This window comes from Podarcis cretensis (assembly GCF_951804945.1).
Source record: "Podarcis cretensis genome assembly, chromosome: Z".
Lineage (NCBI taxonomy): Eukaryota > Metazoa > Chordata > Lepidosauria > Squamata > Lacertidae > Podarcis > Podarcis cretensis.
The window spans coordinates 14,701,229-14,714,098 of record NC_137184.1 but is presented as its reverse complement, the minus strand read 5'-3'; the positions used below and the strand labels follow the sequence as shown (position 1 = coordinate 14,714,098).

Here is a 12,870-nt window from a genome sequence, read left to right as displayed (position 1 = left end):
TTTTAAAAACCCCACAAAACATCAAGGAAGCAGAAGCAGCTCATTAAGTCAAACATCTCCCTTTTGAAAGGTGTTGATTTTACATGAGAAAGGAAGCCCAGAAGCCCAGGTCAGGGGCTGAATTTGGTAAATCCCTAGGGTTTCTTTTTCTGTGTGTGAGTGTGTATGTGTATAAGAAGGGTGTGAGAGGGCGGAGGAGGGGATTGTCCCCAGCTCTGGGGTTAATAAAGTGGGAAAAGAGTCTCTTTCAGAGGCATTGCAAACAAAGTCCCCCCTCCCCTAAAAGAAGCCCTCTGTCCAAAGGCCTACATGGATTGACTTAAACCCAGGGGATAAGTGCTTTAAATTAATCTCATTGCCTAAGAATGAGGCCAAACAAAACTCTTTTAAAATCATATTAAAAATCTATCAAAGGAACAACTTGCGCTTTTCATAGATAGAGAGAGAGAGAGAGAGAAAGAATAATCCAGCAACGGCCTTCCTTACATTTACACAGCCCAGAAATGCAAATCAAAGACGTTCTGTGCTATTTAATTGCCCTTGTAGCTCCCAGCCGATGCCATCTCGCACGTTAATGAACGACAACCCTTTCTAACACGACAGGAAAATGGCAAGATTGAAATTTGTCCTCGCCAAGACACATTTGGAAATGAGTTGAAAGGTTTCACTTCGGCAAAGGGATTAAAAAAAAAGAAATCAATTTGAAATATAGTAGGTGAAAGCATACAACCCTAGAAAAAAAAAGGTTACAGACCAAAGCTGCTGGTGTAAATCAAAATATGAACTTGAAGGTAATAGGAATTGATAAAATAGTCTAAGGCTGAAATGCTCAATGGGACTTACTATTTCTGTGTAGATATGTAGCAAATAGCATTGGATGAACACATGTCCTGTGATAAAGAGTTTGGAGGCTAACAGGACAGTTGCAAATAACATGGGACAGAAATTCCAGAACTATTGAGCCACAAGAAATAAATGGATTTGAAAAATCATGGAAACACAAAAGCAAGCACATGGAGGATGCTGTCAGTTGCATCTCTGTTTAACTCACTGTTCTTGGAGAAGGCCCTAGCTCAGTGGTGAAGATTCTGCTTTGCGTGTAACATCCTGGAAAGCCACTGCCAGTCAGTGTAGACAATGCTGAACTGGGTGGGCTAATGGTCTGACTCAGTATAAGGCCCTTTAACTTGCCTCTGCTAGGATAGTTCTGTTGTGTATCTGTATACCTGAATCACTCAAATCACCCTCAAAGATGCAAAGAATAATCTGTCCTCTGAGGAGGCTTCATGGTGTATCTCTGTATGACTGGCTACAGTACCCTGACTGGGGCGGGGTGTGTGTGTCACAGTCTCTGCTGAAAAACCTCTAGCCAAGAAGAGCCCACCATCTTCAAGGCACTCTGTGTCACAGTTGGACAGCCCATCCTTCTGATAAATAAACATCCTTCTGCCCTCTGATATTTTTGATGGTTTTTCCTCATCTTTTCAAGCTCTATAAACAGCGGCATGGAAAGGTTTTCATTGCCAGAAGACCACACTCCCCTTGTGGCATACCAGTACAGTGGTACCTCAGGTTACAAACACCTCAGGTTACAAACACTTCAGGTTACAGACTTCACTAACCCGGAAGTAGTACCTTGGGTTAAGAACTTTGCTCCAGGATGAGAACAGAAATCGCACAGCAGCAGTGAGAGGCCCCATTAACTAAAGTGGTGCCTCAGGTTAAGAACAGTTTCAGGTTAAGGACGGACCTCCAGAACGAATTAAGTTCGTAAGTTCAGACGTTCCCCTGTAATGGGCATGGGCAGAGCAATGGGTGCAACCCTTATCTTTGTACAATGAATGGGGAACCATTGGCCTATGCTGGTTGGAGCTGATAGGAGCTGGAGTCTGCCATCCATCCTTTGTAAAGCAGACTGAAGAAGTCAAAGAGGTTTACACATATGTGTGCGCGCGCACACACTTTTCCATTTATTCATTCATTCAATATATTTCTACAGCATCCTTCAAGAATAAAGTTCTTCCTAAGGCAGCTCATGTAAGGTAAATATATTAAAAAATTACAATGAGTATAATTAGAAGGGTCACCGCTTTCACCATTCCCACTGTTTCAGGGGTTGCAGGCTCCACTCTGCATTCATAACCCCACTCCCCAAAAAAGAAAGTTTTGGTTAGAAGCTGTTACAACCACCACACCTTAAATTTCATACAGGACAATGCTGTTCTGAATTTTGCTTTCCCTTCCCCTGGAGCAGGCTTTGAAAAAGGGGTTGTGGGGGAAGAAGCACCTCAATTTTTGGTGATACTCCCAGATTGCAGCTACCTCTCAGCTGTCTTGGGAGAGGCTGATAATTTCTGGCTCATCTTTCAGTTCCCAGGCTGGCCAGCTTTTTCTTCCTCTTGACCTTAGATGCAACCATGTCCAAGCCACTCGAGTATTCAGACTGCAAGATTTCAGCCAGACGGCGCTTGCCCCGAGTTTTCTTGAGAAGAAACTCACGCCTAGGCAAAAGAAAGGAGAGAGATAAGGAAGGAGAAAACTGTTTTTAAAGGATTTGGTTTTACAAGGAGATACTGTTGGATTTAAAATTTTTAGTGTGCACTCAACGTTCCTACTTTGACGAAAGTCTCACCAAACTTAGTGGAATTTTGGGCCAAACAAGATGTGCCATTCATTACATGATTAACATATCCAAGTTTGTTTGTTTTTCTAAAATTAAAAAGCAGTTGTGGGGATGGGGGAAGATCAGGACTTTGGCAGTGCATGCAGAAGATCCCAGAATCATGAAGGCTGGAACATTACTTTATTTTTAGATGTAGAACAATAATGTGGTGACAGAACACATGCTTTGCAAGCAGAAAGTCCCAGATTCAATCCCCAGAATCTCCAGGCAGGGAGATGGCCAAGGTTGGAATAAGGTTGGTGCGGGGAAAAGAGCTCCATACATCCTGACGGATTGGACTCCACTGGCTGAGTCTCCTTCCTTGAGTTCTTACCTTGAAAATCCATCTCCTGAGTAGTCATACACTTAAGGTCAACAGAATCCTAATCTCTCTCTCTCTCTCTCTCTCTCTCTCTCTCTCTCTCTCAAAAGAGATGGTAAGATACAGCTCCCTCTTTCAAAAGCAAGCCTTATTGCAGACACCCTTGAGGTGTGAATGCACAACAGGTGTGCAGGTGAAAGAGAACAGAGGTCATACATGAGGAAAAAGCAAAGCACAGCTGAACCATGGAGACATTTCATATCTTCGCTCAACTCTCATGTTTTAAAAAAGAGCTCTCTTGTTCAGGAACTGTTATATATTGTAGGATTCCGTCACAAGAGAGGTCAAACTGGCTCCCTCTTTGCTTTCCTTCTGCTGGCAGGCAAAGACCTTCCTGTCCAAATGAGCCTTTGAAAACCAAGGTGCAGGCGATGCTGATCATTGGGCTACGGTCGGGGCAAAGTGGGTTTGAATGGCTGGCTCTAAATGTGCTATTGTTATTAACTAGTTTCTTTTTATCACTTTGCATTTCATAGTGATGTTTTTAAATGTTGGAAGCTGCCTTGATTCCATCTTGGAAGAAACACGAGTATATAAATACAACAACAACAAACAATGTAAAATGGATTTTTCAGCTTTCTCAAAATGGCAGGACCAATATTTTTGCCTCCCTAGAACAACTGTTCTTCCAGTGATGAAGAGAAGAAGGGACAGCCAAAGTGCTGCCTCAAGGTGTTGCTGGACTACATATCCCATCATCCCCAACTGTTGGCCATGCTGGATGCTAGGGCTGATGGGAGCTGGGAGTCCAACAACATCTGGAGGACCAGTTGTTCCTCCATCTGTGCTGTGGAGCAGCACTACACTGAGGAGAGGGTGCGATATGAAAATGGGAAGTCAGATCTTGCATGGAGTGCCTAGCTGAATTTTCTTTAAATAGGCTTAGAGAGGGGTCTTGGCTATTGCCCAGGAATGGCAGGCATGGGTGCTACACCTGCCTCAGCCTACCCCACATGCTTGTTTTGGGGAGAAGATGGAGGCAACACGCATGAAAGCCAGTGGTTAGGGTGTTGGGCTAGGACCCAGGAAACCAGGATCTGAATCCCTGCTTAGCCATGAAACTTGCTGGGTAAAAAGACCCAAGGTTTAACGTACCTCACAGGGTTGTTGTGAGGATGAGATGGGGTGAGAGAGAACCTTGCATGCCACCTTGAGCTCCTTGGAGGAAAGCTGGGATGTAAATGTAATAAATAAACATACACCACTGCAATCTCTTCCTAGCAGATTTTAGAGTGAGACCCTCAGCAGGCTGCAGGGTCTTTTCAGTCGCATCCCCTCTTGCTTTGGAACTCCCCCAGGAGGCCTGAATGACCTTCCCTTCCCTCTCTGCTGCCCTATCAAAAGGCAGGTCAAGACCATTATTTCCCAAGTAGCTTTTGAGTTGGCTGGGATATTAATTCTGATGCTTTCGAGTTGTCATTTATTTTTACGTGGATTTACAGGGTTGCATTCAAGTTAAATTCTACCCAGAGTAGATCTACTGAAATTAATTTACCCAGGTTAGTTGATGGGTCTGCTCTAAGTCTAACATCACATACTACTGATGGTCTTTAAATGTAGTTTTGTACACTACTTTGGCAGATATTAGCTACTGAATGCAAGAGAATGGCTTTAAAAACAAAACAAAAACAGACTGCCCAAATAAGGGTGGGAAGAGACAACAGCCCTGTGGTGGGCTCAAATGCTCTTTTTGCTGATGCACATGCAACACAGCCAGCCCTGAATTGCCAAAAACTCATCACAGTGGTGACACTCGCCCCTCTTGGACCCATGGTGCGTCTCTGGAGAAGAGGCCGCCATTTATCAGGGACTGTTTTCAACACGGATCATGCCGTCAATCCATTTGACGGAGGTTCCTCACTGCTTGCCCCATCCGGTGGCTGGCAGTGCCAAGCAATGAGGCTTGGATACCTCTGGCTTAATGCTATCTGAACACCTGCTTTTCTACCCACTGAGTCAAATGAGCCATCTGTGGCTGATGTGTGCTGTGAAGGGGGTGGGGGTGGGAGTGTCTTATGGGGAGGGTTGGTGGCAGTAGTGTAGGAGTGGGGCATAGCATCTATCAACTGAGATATGCTCCTTCAGACAACCTAGCAGATGTCTCCACTACATGGCAACGCTGGCTGATGCTGAAAGGCATATCTCGGAAATATTTTTTTTAAAAAAACTATGATCTCATCAAATCAGGACATAGCATCAACACACTGGTGGAGGCGAAAGGGGCAGCCAGCAGGGCAAAAGGTCCAGTAATGCTGCAATCTGCAACCCTTTCCTAGGGTCAGGGGTGGGGAACCTCTGGCCCATGGGCCAAACTTGGCCTGAGAGTCTGTTTCCTCACAAACCTGATGCCGTACGGTTGGAGGGTGTTTTGTGACTCTGGGAATTAGATGAAGAACATGTTCTCAGAAGCAGAGACATACTTAGGCTCCCATGCGCCCTTCACAAGGAGCTGTATCAGTGCATCCCCTTCCCATCCACTGCGCCTTGGCAAGGACATGTTGGCTGCCCAGAGCAGCGCAGGGAGTGCACGGGTGGGGAAGTGGGCTCCTAGCCACTCCGAGCCAGGGTGAAGAAGCACATTTTTCCCACACACACCCTGGGCCTGGGCCCTTGGTGAGGACCAACCTGGTCAACGCCCAGGTATGCTCTAAGGGGCTGTGCACCGTTTTGAAGGGGGAAACTATATAGTCTGGGTGTGCTCCTAGATGACATCTTGTCGCTGGAGTCTTGTGACTTCTGTAAATAGGGGTGTTTATGCCCAGTTTAGGCCACTCCTGAACTGGGATCGCCTGGCCTCAGAGGCCCATGCTGAACTCCAGCACCCCTAATCCCCGGCTACTGGCCATGCTCTTTGGCAGGGTTTAGGGGCTGACTGGAGTTGGAATCCAACAACATCTGAAGGGCACAAGCAGAGGTGCAGTCTAGGGAAAAAATAATGGATACAGAGTTGAGAACATTACATAGGGAACCTGTGGCCCAATCCTGGTGTTGTACTCCAAATCCCTTCAGCCCCAGGCCAACAGTCAAGGATGATGGTGGGAGTTTTGGGACTGAAAATTTGGACTGCCCATGATGTAGACACCTGCAGATTCCTCATCCAGGTTGAAAAGGGTGAAGAAAGGGGAAAATATGAAGCAGAACGTTTAGGCAGGAAGCAATGCGCTGATGAAAAAGAGCTGTGGGTCCCCTACTGAGGCTCAGCGGTGTAGCTAGCCGCTTGGCCGCCTGGGGTGGCATGCACCCTGCACCCGGGGGCGGGGCAGGCCACTCATAGGGCGGGGCATGCCGCGGAGCCTCCAAGGAGCTGAGCGGGAGGCAACGGGCAGACGCAAGCCCCACACTGCCCTTTTGGGCATGGCAGAGCCTGCAGGCACCCAAGCCACTGTGTCACTCCCAGGAGAGACGTGTGGCTTGCGTGCGCTGCAGGCCCCGCGGTAAGTGTTGCCCCATGCAGTGTGGCACCATGTTCGCCCCCCTAACTACACCTCTGTCTCAAACTACCCATCAAGTCTCTTATATCGTAAGAACATGAGAAGAGCCTGATGGACCAGGCCAATGGCCCATCTAGTTCAGGATCCTGTTCTTATATTGGCTAACTACAAGCCTGTGGGAAACCAACAAGTAGGACCCCAGCACAAGAACACTTTCTCCTTAAGCAGTTTCCAGCAATTGGCATTCAGAAGCATTGCTGCCCCCAACTGTGGGGGAACAGCATAGCTACCGTGATTGGTTTGATAGCCCTCTCCCTCCATGATACCAGCCTCTCCCTTGCAAAACGAACCCCTTTCTTGATCTTGCACTTGGCCCAACTCTTCTCTACCCTCATAGCTCCCCCCACCCGCCGGACTCTATTTATTTCCGCAGCAGAGCACCATCCAGAGGAGGGAAAAAATCGCCCCAAATTCCTCCCTGGGCCAGGCTCCAAGCTTTCCCTGCCACTAATTAAGTGATATTAAGGAAGCAGCAAATGCCACAAGGAAATTGGCAGCTGAAAAAGGACTCCAATCTGACGACAAGGAGATTGCTTTGCAGGGAGAAAGCTCTGCAGCTGCAGCTTGGCCTGGGAGGGCTTATTTGCCTGAGAGAGCCCGTCCTCTAAGGGGGCTGTGCCGGCCTCCCCCACCCCCCAAAAAAAATCTGGCCAAAGAGAGAAGTTCAAAGAGTGTTAGGATGTTAGGTCTGCTCATGGAATGTACTTCTCTTTCTCTCTCACAACCCTCTTCCACAGGTTTGTCCCCGACAAGGGCCAACTTCTCTCTCATTACTCGAAAAGCAATGCAGAAGAGGCTGTGTGTGACTTCCGTTTAATTAGACCTGATCGTTCTGTATTGGGGGCAATAGGGAGTAATATGCAAAAGCTAAAATTTGAGGCCTGCTCTCATTTCGATCATGCAAGCTGAAGGACTATAAACCCATAGTTGTTGGTTTTGTTTTGTTTTTTAAAAAACAATTTGAGAAGAAATATTGAGTTGTATAGAGTGTTAGTTATACTCAGTGTAGACCAGTTGAAATTAATAGACATGGCTGACTTAGGCTCATTAACTTTAATGGGTCTACTCTGAGTATGTTAACTGGAGACAAACCACTGTTTTTGTATTTGTGGAATATGCCTAGCCTTGGACATATTTCTTCTTTTTTAAAAATAAGAATAATCAGGCAAAATTTAAGGGCCAGGTTTCAGATATAGAAATGGACTCTGTACTACACGGATCATGCCTTTCTGAGGTATTGATTCTTAACACAGGCAGAAAAATTACACATTCCACAGCTGTGCCAACTCCACACAGGCTTACCTGTGCAGACACCAACACCAACACCACAGAATATGGTTTTGGGTGCAGGATGCAGCTTCTGAAGAATACCTGCTTTCATTAAAACAATTAAAAATAATAAAAACTGAACAAGTTTCTAGTCCTTACGGAGGCCAAACTATTTGTTATTTGTGTGAGAGAGAGTGATGTAGAACTTTGCTCTGTTTTTTAATCTAGTTTTTAGGATTTTTTACTAAATGTTATTGGGTATATTTTTATGCAAACCGCATAGAGACTTATTATATTAAGCAGTATTAAAATTTTATGACTGGCTGAATGAATGAATAAATAAAATTACCTAAATAATAAAATAAATTAGGCATACTTCCAAACCTGTGAGCAATATGTAGGAAGATCTGGGAAGCTGGGATATATAGTCAGCTAGATAGGGGGACTGAATATGTTTTCAGAGTGTGGGGTTTCATGCCTCTGACTAGTTTCTCTCCCCACCCCCACCCTGTGCCCAGGCAAGCCAGAATAAATTATGCAAAGCAGCAAAAGTTTCAGAATATAAAATCCTGTAAAAATAACAAAAACAGCAGGCAACAGGGTTTTTTTTTTTTACCAGACCTTTCAGCTTCGAATTATACCCTCCAGAAATTCTTTTTAAAATAATGGTACTGTTACCCACTTAAAAGAAATTTTAGATCAATTAATCACAAGTCTTAGACTGTCTATCTATTAACAATTCAATTAAAACCTGCATCTACTTGAATATGAATTAAAAAATGAAAATCTACTCATGGGGTGGAAGGGGAAGCATAGTTCCATAATACTTAACAGGTGACACAACCAGATCCACATCATATGTTTAAAGTGCATAGCTTCCCCCAAAGAATCCTGGGAACTGCAGTCCGACCACAGAATACAATTCATAGCATTCTTAAACTACAGTTCCCAGGATCCTCTGGGGGAAATAATGTGCCTTAAATGCACACTGGATGTGCTTCAAATGTATGAGGTGGATCTATCAGTACCTGGTATTCTGACAGTGACAGGCAGAGAGGCGGGGGGACCCCCTTAGGTCAGGGGTGTGGAACCACCTGCAATGTCAGGGCTGTATTAAACCCAATCAACCTTTCGGGGGGGGGTGCATTCCAAGGAAGGGTGTGGTCAGAGGCAAAATTCATCAGGATTAAAAGCTTTCTTTTACTTAAACTGCTTGGAGGGTTTTGTTGATTAAGTGGTATATAAATCATGCTGCATATCTTTTTAAGCAGCCCAGCGCCCTCACCCCCAAAGCAAAGGAATAGATCTAATGTAAGCCCTCCTCAAGAGTAACACCCCTTGAAACTGATTGGCACGACCATCTTATGTACATTAATTTCAGTGGGTCTACTTTGAATAAAATAAGACTGGATATAATCCCATAATCCATTAGACCCATTGCTATTAATGTTTTACCCTGTTTATTTATTTATTTTTTTTTAAGAAAATAAATGTACTGAGCCCTAGCGAAAGCACTAAAAAGATCAATCTGGAAACACCTCTGATCAAAAGTACACATCCCTCATGAATCTACAGTGGTACCTCGGGTTACATATGCTTCAGGTTACAGACTAAGCTAACCCAGAAATATTACCTTGGGTTAAGAACTTTGCTTCAGGATTAGAACAGAAATCGTGCTCCAGCAGCGCGGCAGCAGCAGGAGGCCCCATTAGCTAAAGTGGTGCTTCAGGTTAAGAACAGTTTCAGGTTAAGAACGGACCTTCGGAACGAATTAAGTACTTAACCTGAGGTACCACTGTACTATATTCCTGTAGGGAGAATGACAGTACTTCCATGAATGTCTCTCCCAGTGGGACGAAACAGCAGCTTGGAGAAGGGGGATGGGGCATAATAACGCTACTCCTAATTTTTATCCTGCTCTTTGCCCAAAGAGCTCAGGAATGTTGAGTTGCTTCTCCCACCTTTAATCTTCACAGCCACCCTGTGAGGTAGGATAGGCAGATCAGGGGAGTATAACAGGCATGGCTTTCTTTTTGGCCAGAAACTCACTAGAGCTCTGTCCCGGCACCTCTTGGGTGGGTGTCACTGCCATTCTAAGAGAACGAGGTAGGCGTTCAGGGTGAGTTCCGGTACCTCTTTTTCTAGAAAAATAGCACTGGTTATAGGGATCTGAACTTGGTGGGTCTCTTTGTTCCAAGATGCCACCCACTGGCTCTCTTTAGATCAGGAAGGGGGTTGGTTGGAAACATTAATCACCCCTCATCTCTCCTGATGGCTCCCCAGCTGCTGTCCAGTTTTTGCTCTCTGCTAAGTTTGTGGAAATGGCAATGCAAGCTTTTCTCTCCCCCCCCCCCCACAACTGGGAGGGATGGAAAGGGCCCCCTAACACGCAACCTCTGGAAAAGAAGTGGGGGGGGATAGCTTTAACAGAGAAACAACATCTCAGGAACAGAGGGAGACATTGTCCCCACCTGCTGTAATCCAGTGAGACTGCTGGTGTCAGTCATCACCCCGTTCCCTGCTGGGCTAAGGAGACATCAAAGCCTGCCCCATACCATCTTACATGCTCTTTATCAGCTAATCAGGCTATTCTTAGCTAAATAAAGCTCCGTTAAATCCCCTGCTCGCTGGGGCATTCCTGTCCTGCTGCCCATCTGCTGGTGAGGGTGAGCAGAAGCAGTCCGCAGGGAGAAAAAAGGCAGGGGCAATGCGGTTCGTCCTGAATCCCCTCCCAACAACTGCTCTGTGGGTCCCGTCCCCCACCCAGTCCTTCTGCACCCCCCCAAAAAACATACTTTGTTTCTTTAATTTTGCTTTTCGGATGGCCCGAGCTAAAGATGTCAGCGGCCCCAGCAAATCGTGACATGGATTAAGGGGGCCTTTATAATTGAACAGCCGACGCTTTGCGCAGATTGGAGCGTTGTTGTTTTTTTGAAACAATTTTTCAGCAATGGAGTATATACAAAAAAAGAGAGGGACCCAAGGAAAGAAATAAAAGGAAAAACTGAGAAAAGCAACACAGATATTTGCAAAAAGGAAGGCGGGCTTGGGAGAAAAGGACAAGAATGAAACAGCAAAGAAAGAGAAAGGGAAGAAATTGAAAGAAGGTGAAGGAAGAGAAGAAGAAGAAGAAGAAGAAGAAGAAGAAGAAGAAGAAGAAGAAGAAAGTAGTTTGGGAGTTGTTTCTTACCATGGTTTTCTTTGAATTAAAGCAAAGGTGGTTTAGAGAGCAGTATATATGCATGGATTAAAAAGCATGATTTAGAAAAAGAAAAGACCACTTGAAAAGAACACCCCACAGTTGAATATTTTTTAAAAAAGAGTAATCTGATAGGCTCTCTTATCTAAACAGGAACGCTAAAAGAGGAGAGCATTCATGGCTTGGGAATAAATAAATGTGTTGGCAAAGTGGGGAGGATTCAGAAAGGTGCAGAAAGACTGCATTCCTCACACTCTAAAATGATGATGATGATGATGACAAACAGCAGGTTCCAGGGCAGGCTGCAACACTTTAAAATTCAGGATTCAAAAGTTTAAAACAGATTACGGTCACAGGAATGGCAGGGCCCTGAAAAGGCAGATCGCAGGTGTCTCAGGGTAAAGAGATTTATCTTCAGCATTCGCCTGTAGAGTGAAGAAGCCAGACTCACCCCTTTGCGGAGGGAGTTCCACAGCTTAGGGTCTGTTACAGACAAGCAAGGCCCTCTCCTTGGCTGCCACCCGTCACAACTTGGTGGTGTAACTACCAAGAGCGTCCCCTCTGCCAATGTCAGCACCCAAGAGGGTCTGTATGGAAGAAGGCAGTCCCTCAGATATTTTTGGCCTAAGTTATTTAGGATTTTATCCACTGGATGGCAGAGTCTGAGGTGACCCAATGACACTGACAGGCAGCAGGTCAAGGAGAGGCAGACACATCACTCTGGACCATTGGACATCTTGGCTGGGGGCTGATGGGTGCTGACATCCAAAACTGCTGAAGCGCACCACACTTAGGGCTACCCCTGGTAGACAATACACAGCTAGAGGGACCAATGGTCTGAGTATGAGGCAGCTTCCTGAACTCCTAACTCTGGCAAAGACCTCCTCCTGGTGGCGGAAGAGAGGAGTGCATGAGTCTGGCATTGAGTGTGGGGTCCTTTCTGCTCATGCACCAATCATGCCGTATGCAAGCACACAAAACAAGTGTTAACACAGAAAGGCTTCCTTTGGGTAGATGTACATTGCTGTATTGAGAGGAGGAACAGCTGGAACGGGGAAGGGTCTTGCCCAGGCCACCCTATGGCTCTACAGGTTAAAGCAGAACTGGGGAATCTCTAGAATATATTGAAGCTCCTATTCTCCCCTGGCCATTGGGCCATGCTAGCTGGTACAGTTAGGACTGTACCAGTCCAGCCACATCTAGAGGGGCTGCAGGTTCCTCACCCCAAATTGAAGAAGAGGTATCCCCCCTTTTTCCTGAAGGATTGTCTCTTCTAAACAGAGGCATCCCTCCATTCGCTGTATGCAGTAGGCAATATTGCTGCTTCAATTTGGAATGGAGGAGACTGTGACCCTCCACAGGCTCCTGCGTTTCAGCTTCCATTCTCCCCTGCGGCTCGTCATGTTACCTACAAGGGCTGATGCGAATTATTCCATTATTATTTCCCATTATTCCAATGTCAAACCCGCACACTGAGTTGGAAAGCAAAGCCTTTACCTTTTCTGCTTCTGGTTCTTTGCTTGCTTTGGAAAGGCAGAGGTGGCACTGAGATTCTTAGGGGCGTCCCGGAGCCCAAAGCTCTTTGCCACGTGGCCCAGATGGAGAGATTTGATGTGGAAGATGTGCTTGAGGCTGGCTGGGTAGGTTGCATACGACCGGATGAAAGACTGCAGAGCTGGAGGGAAAAGGGAGGAAGAAAAATGAATGTGGCCGTTGGGAATTTTCCTTTGCAAAAAGGGATTACGTGCCATCACCTCTCAGGTGAGATTATCTCCCTGTTGGGACACTCTTCATTTGAGCTCAAGCTCACCTCCAAAACAGATGCAATGTCCACTAAGCATATGCAGAAAGCCAGTCACATACCATC

At 45.8% G+C, this 12,870-nt stretch overlaps 1 protein-coding gene across 2 annotated transcripts in view; it reads right to left on the bottom strand.

Annotated features, from left to right (window-relative positions):
- Positions 1-1,968: 1,968 nt before the first annotated feature.
- The window catches only part of DDX31 (DEAD-box helicase 31), a 67,162-nt gene continuing 56,260 nt past the window's right edge, over positions 1,969-12,870 (bottom strand). For both annotated transcript variants that reach the window (XM_079961296.1, XM_079961297.1), the window contains exons 19-20: positions 12,501-12,678; positions 1,969-2,501 (exon numbers count right to left, since the gene is read on the bottom strand). In XM_079961296.1, coding sequence (XP_079817422.1) covers positions 2,360-2,501; positions 12,501-12,678 — 320 coding nt within the window. In that variant the 3' untranslated portion in view covers positions 1,969-2,359. The remainder of the gene's footprint in view (positions 2,502-12,500; positions 12,679-12,870) is intronic.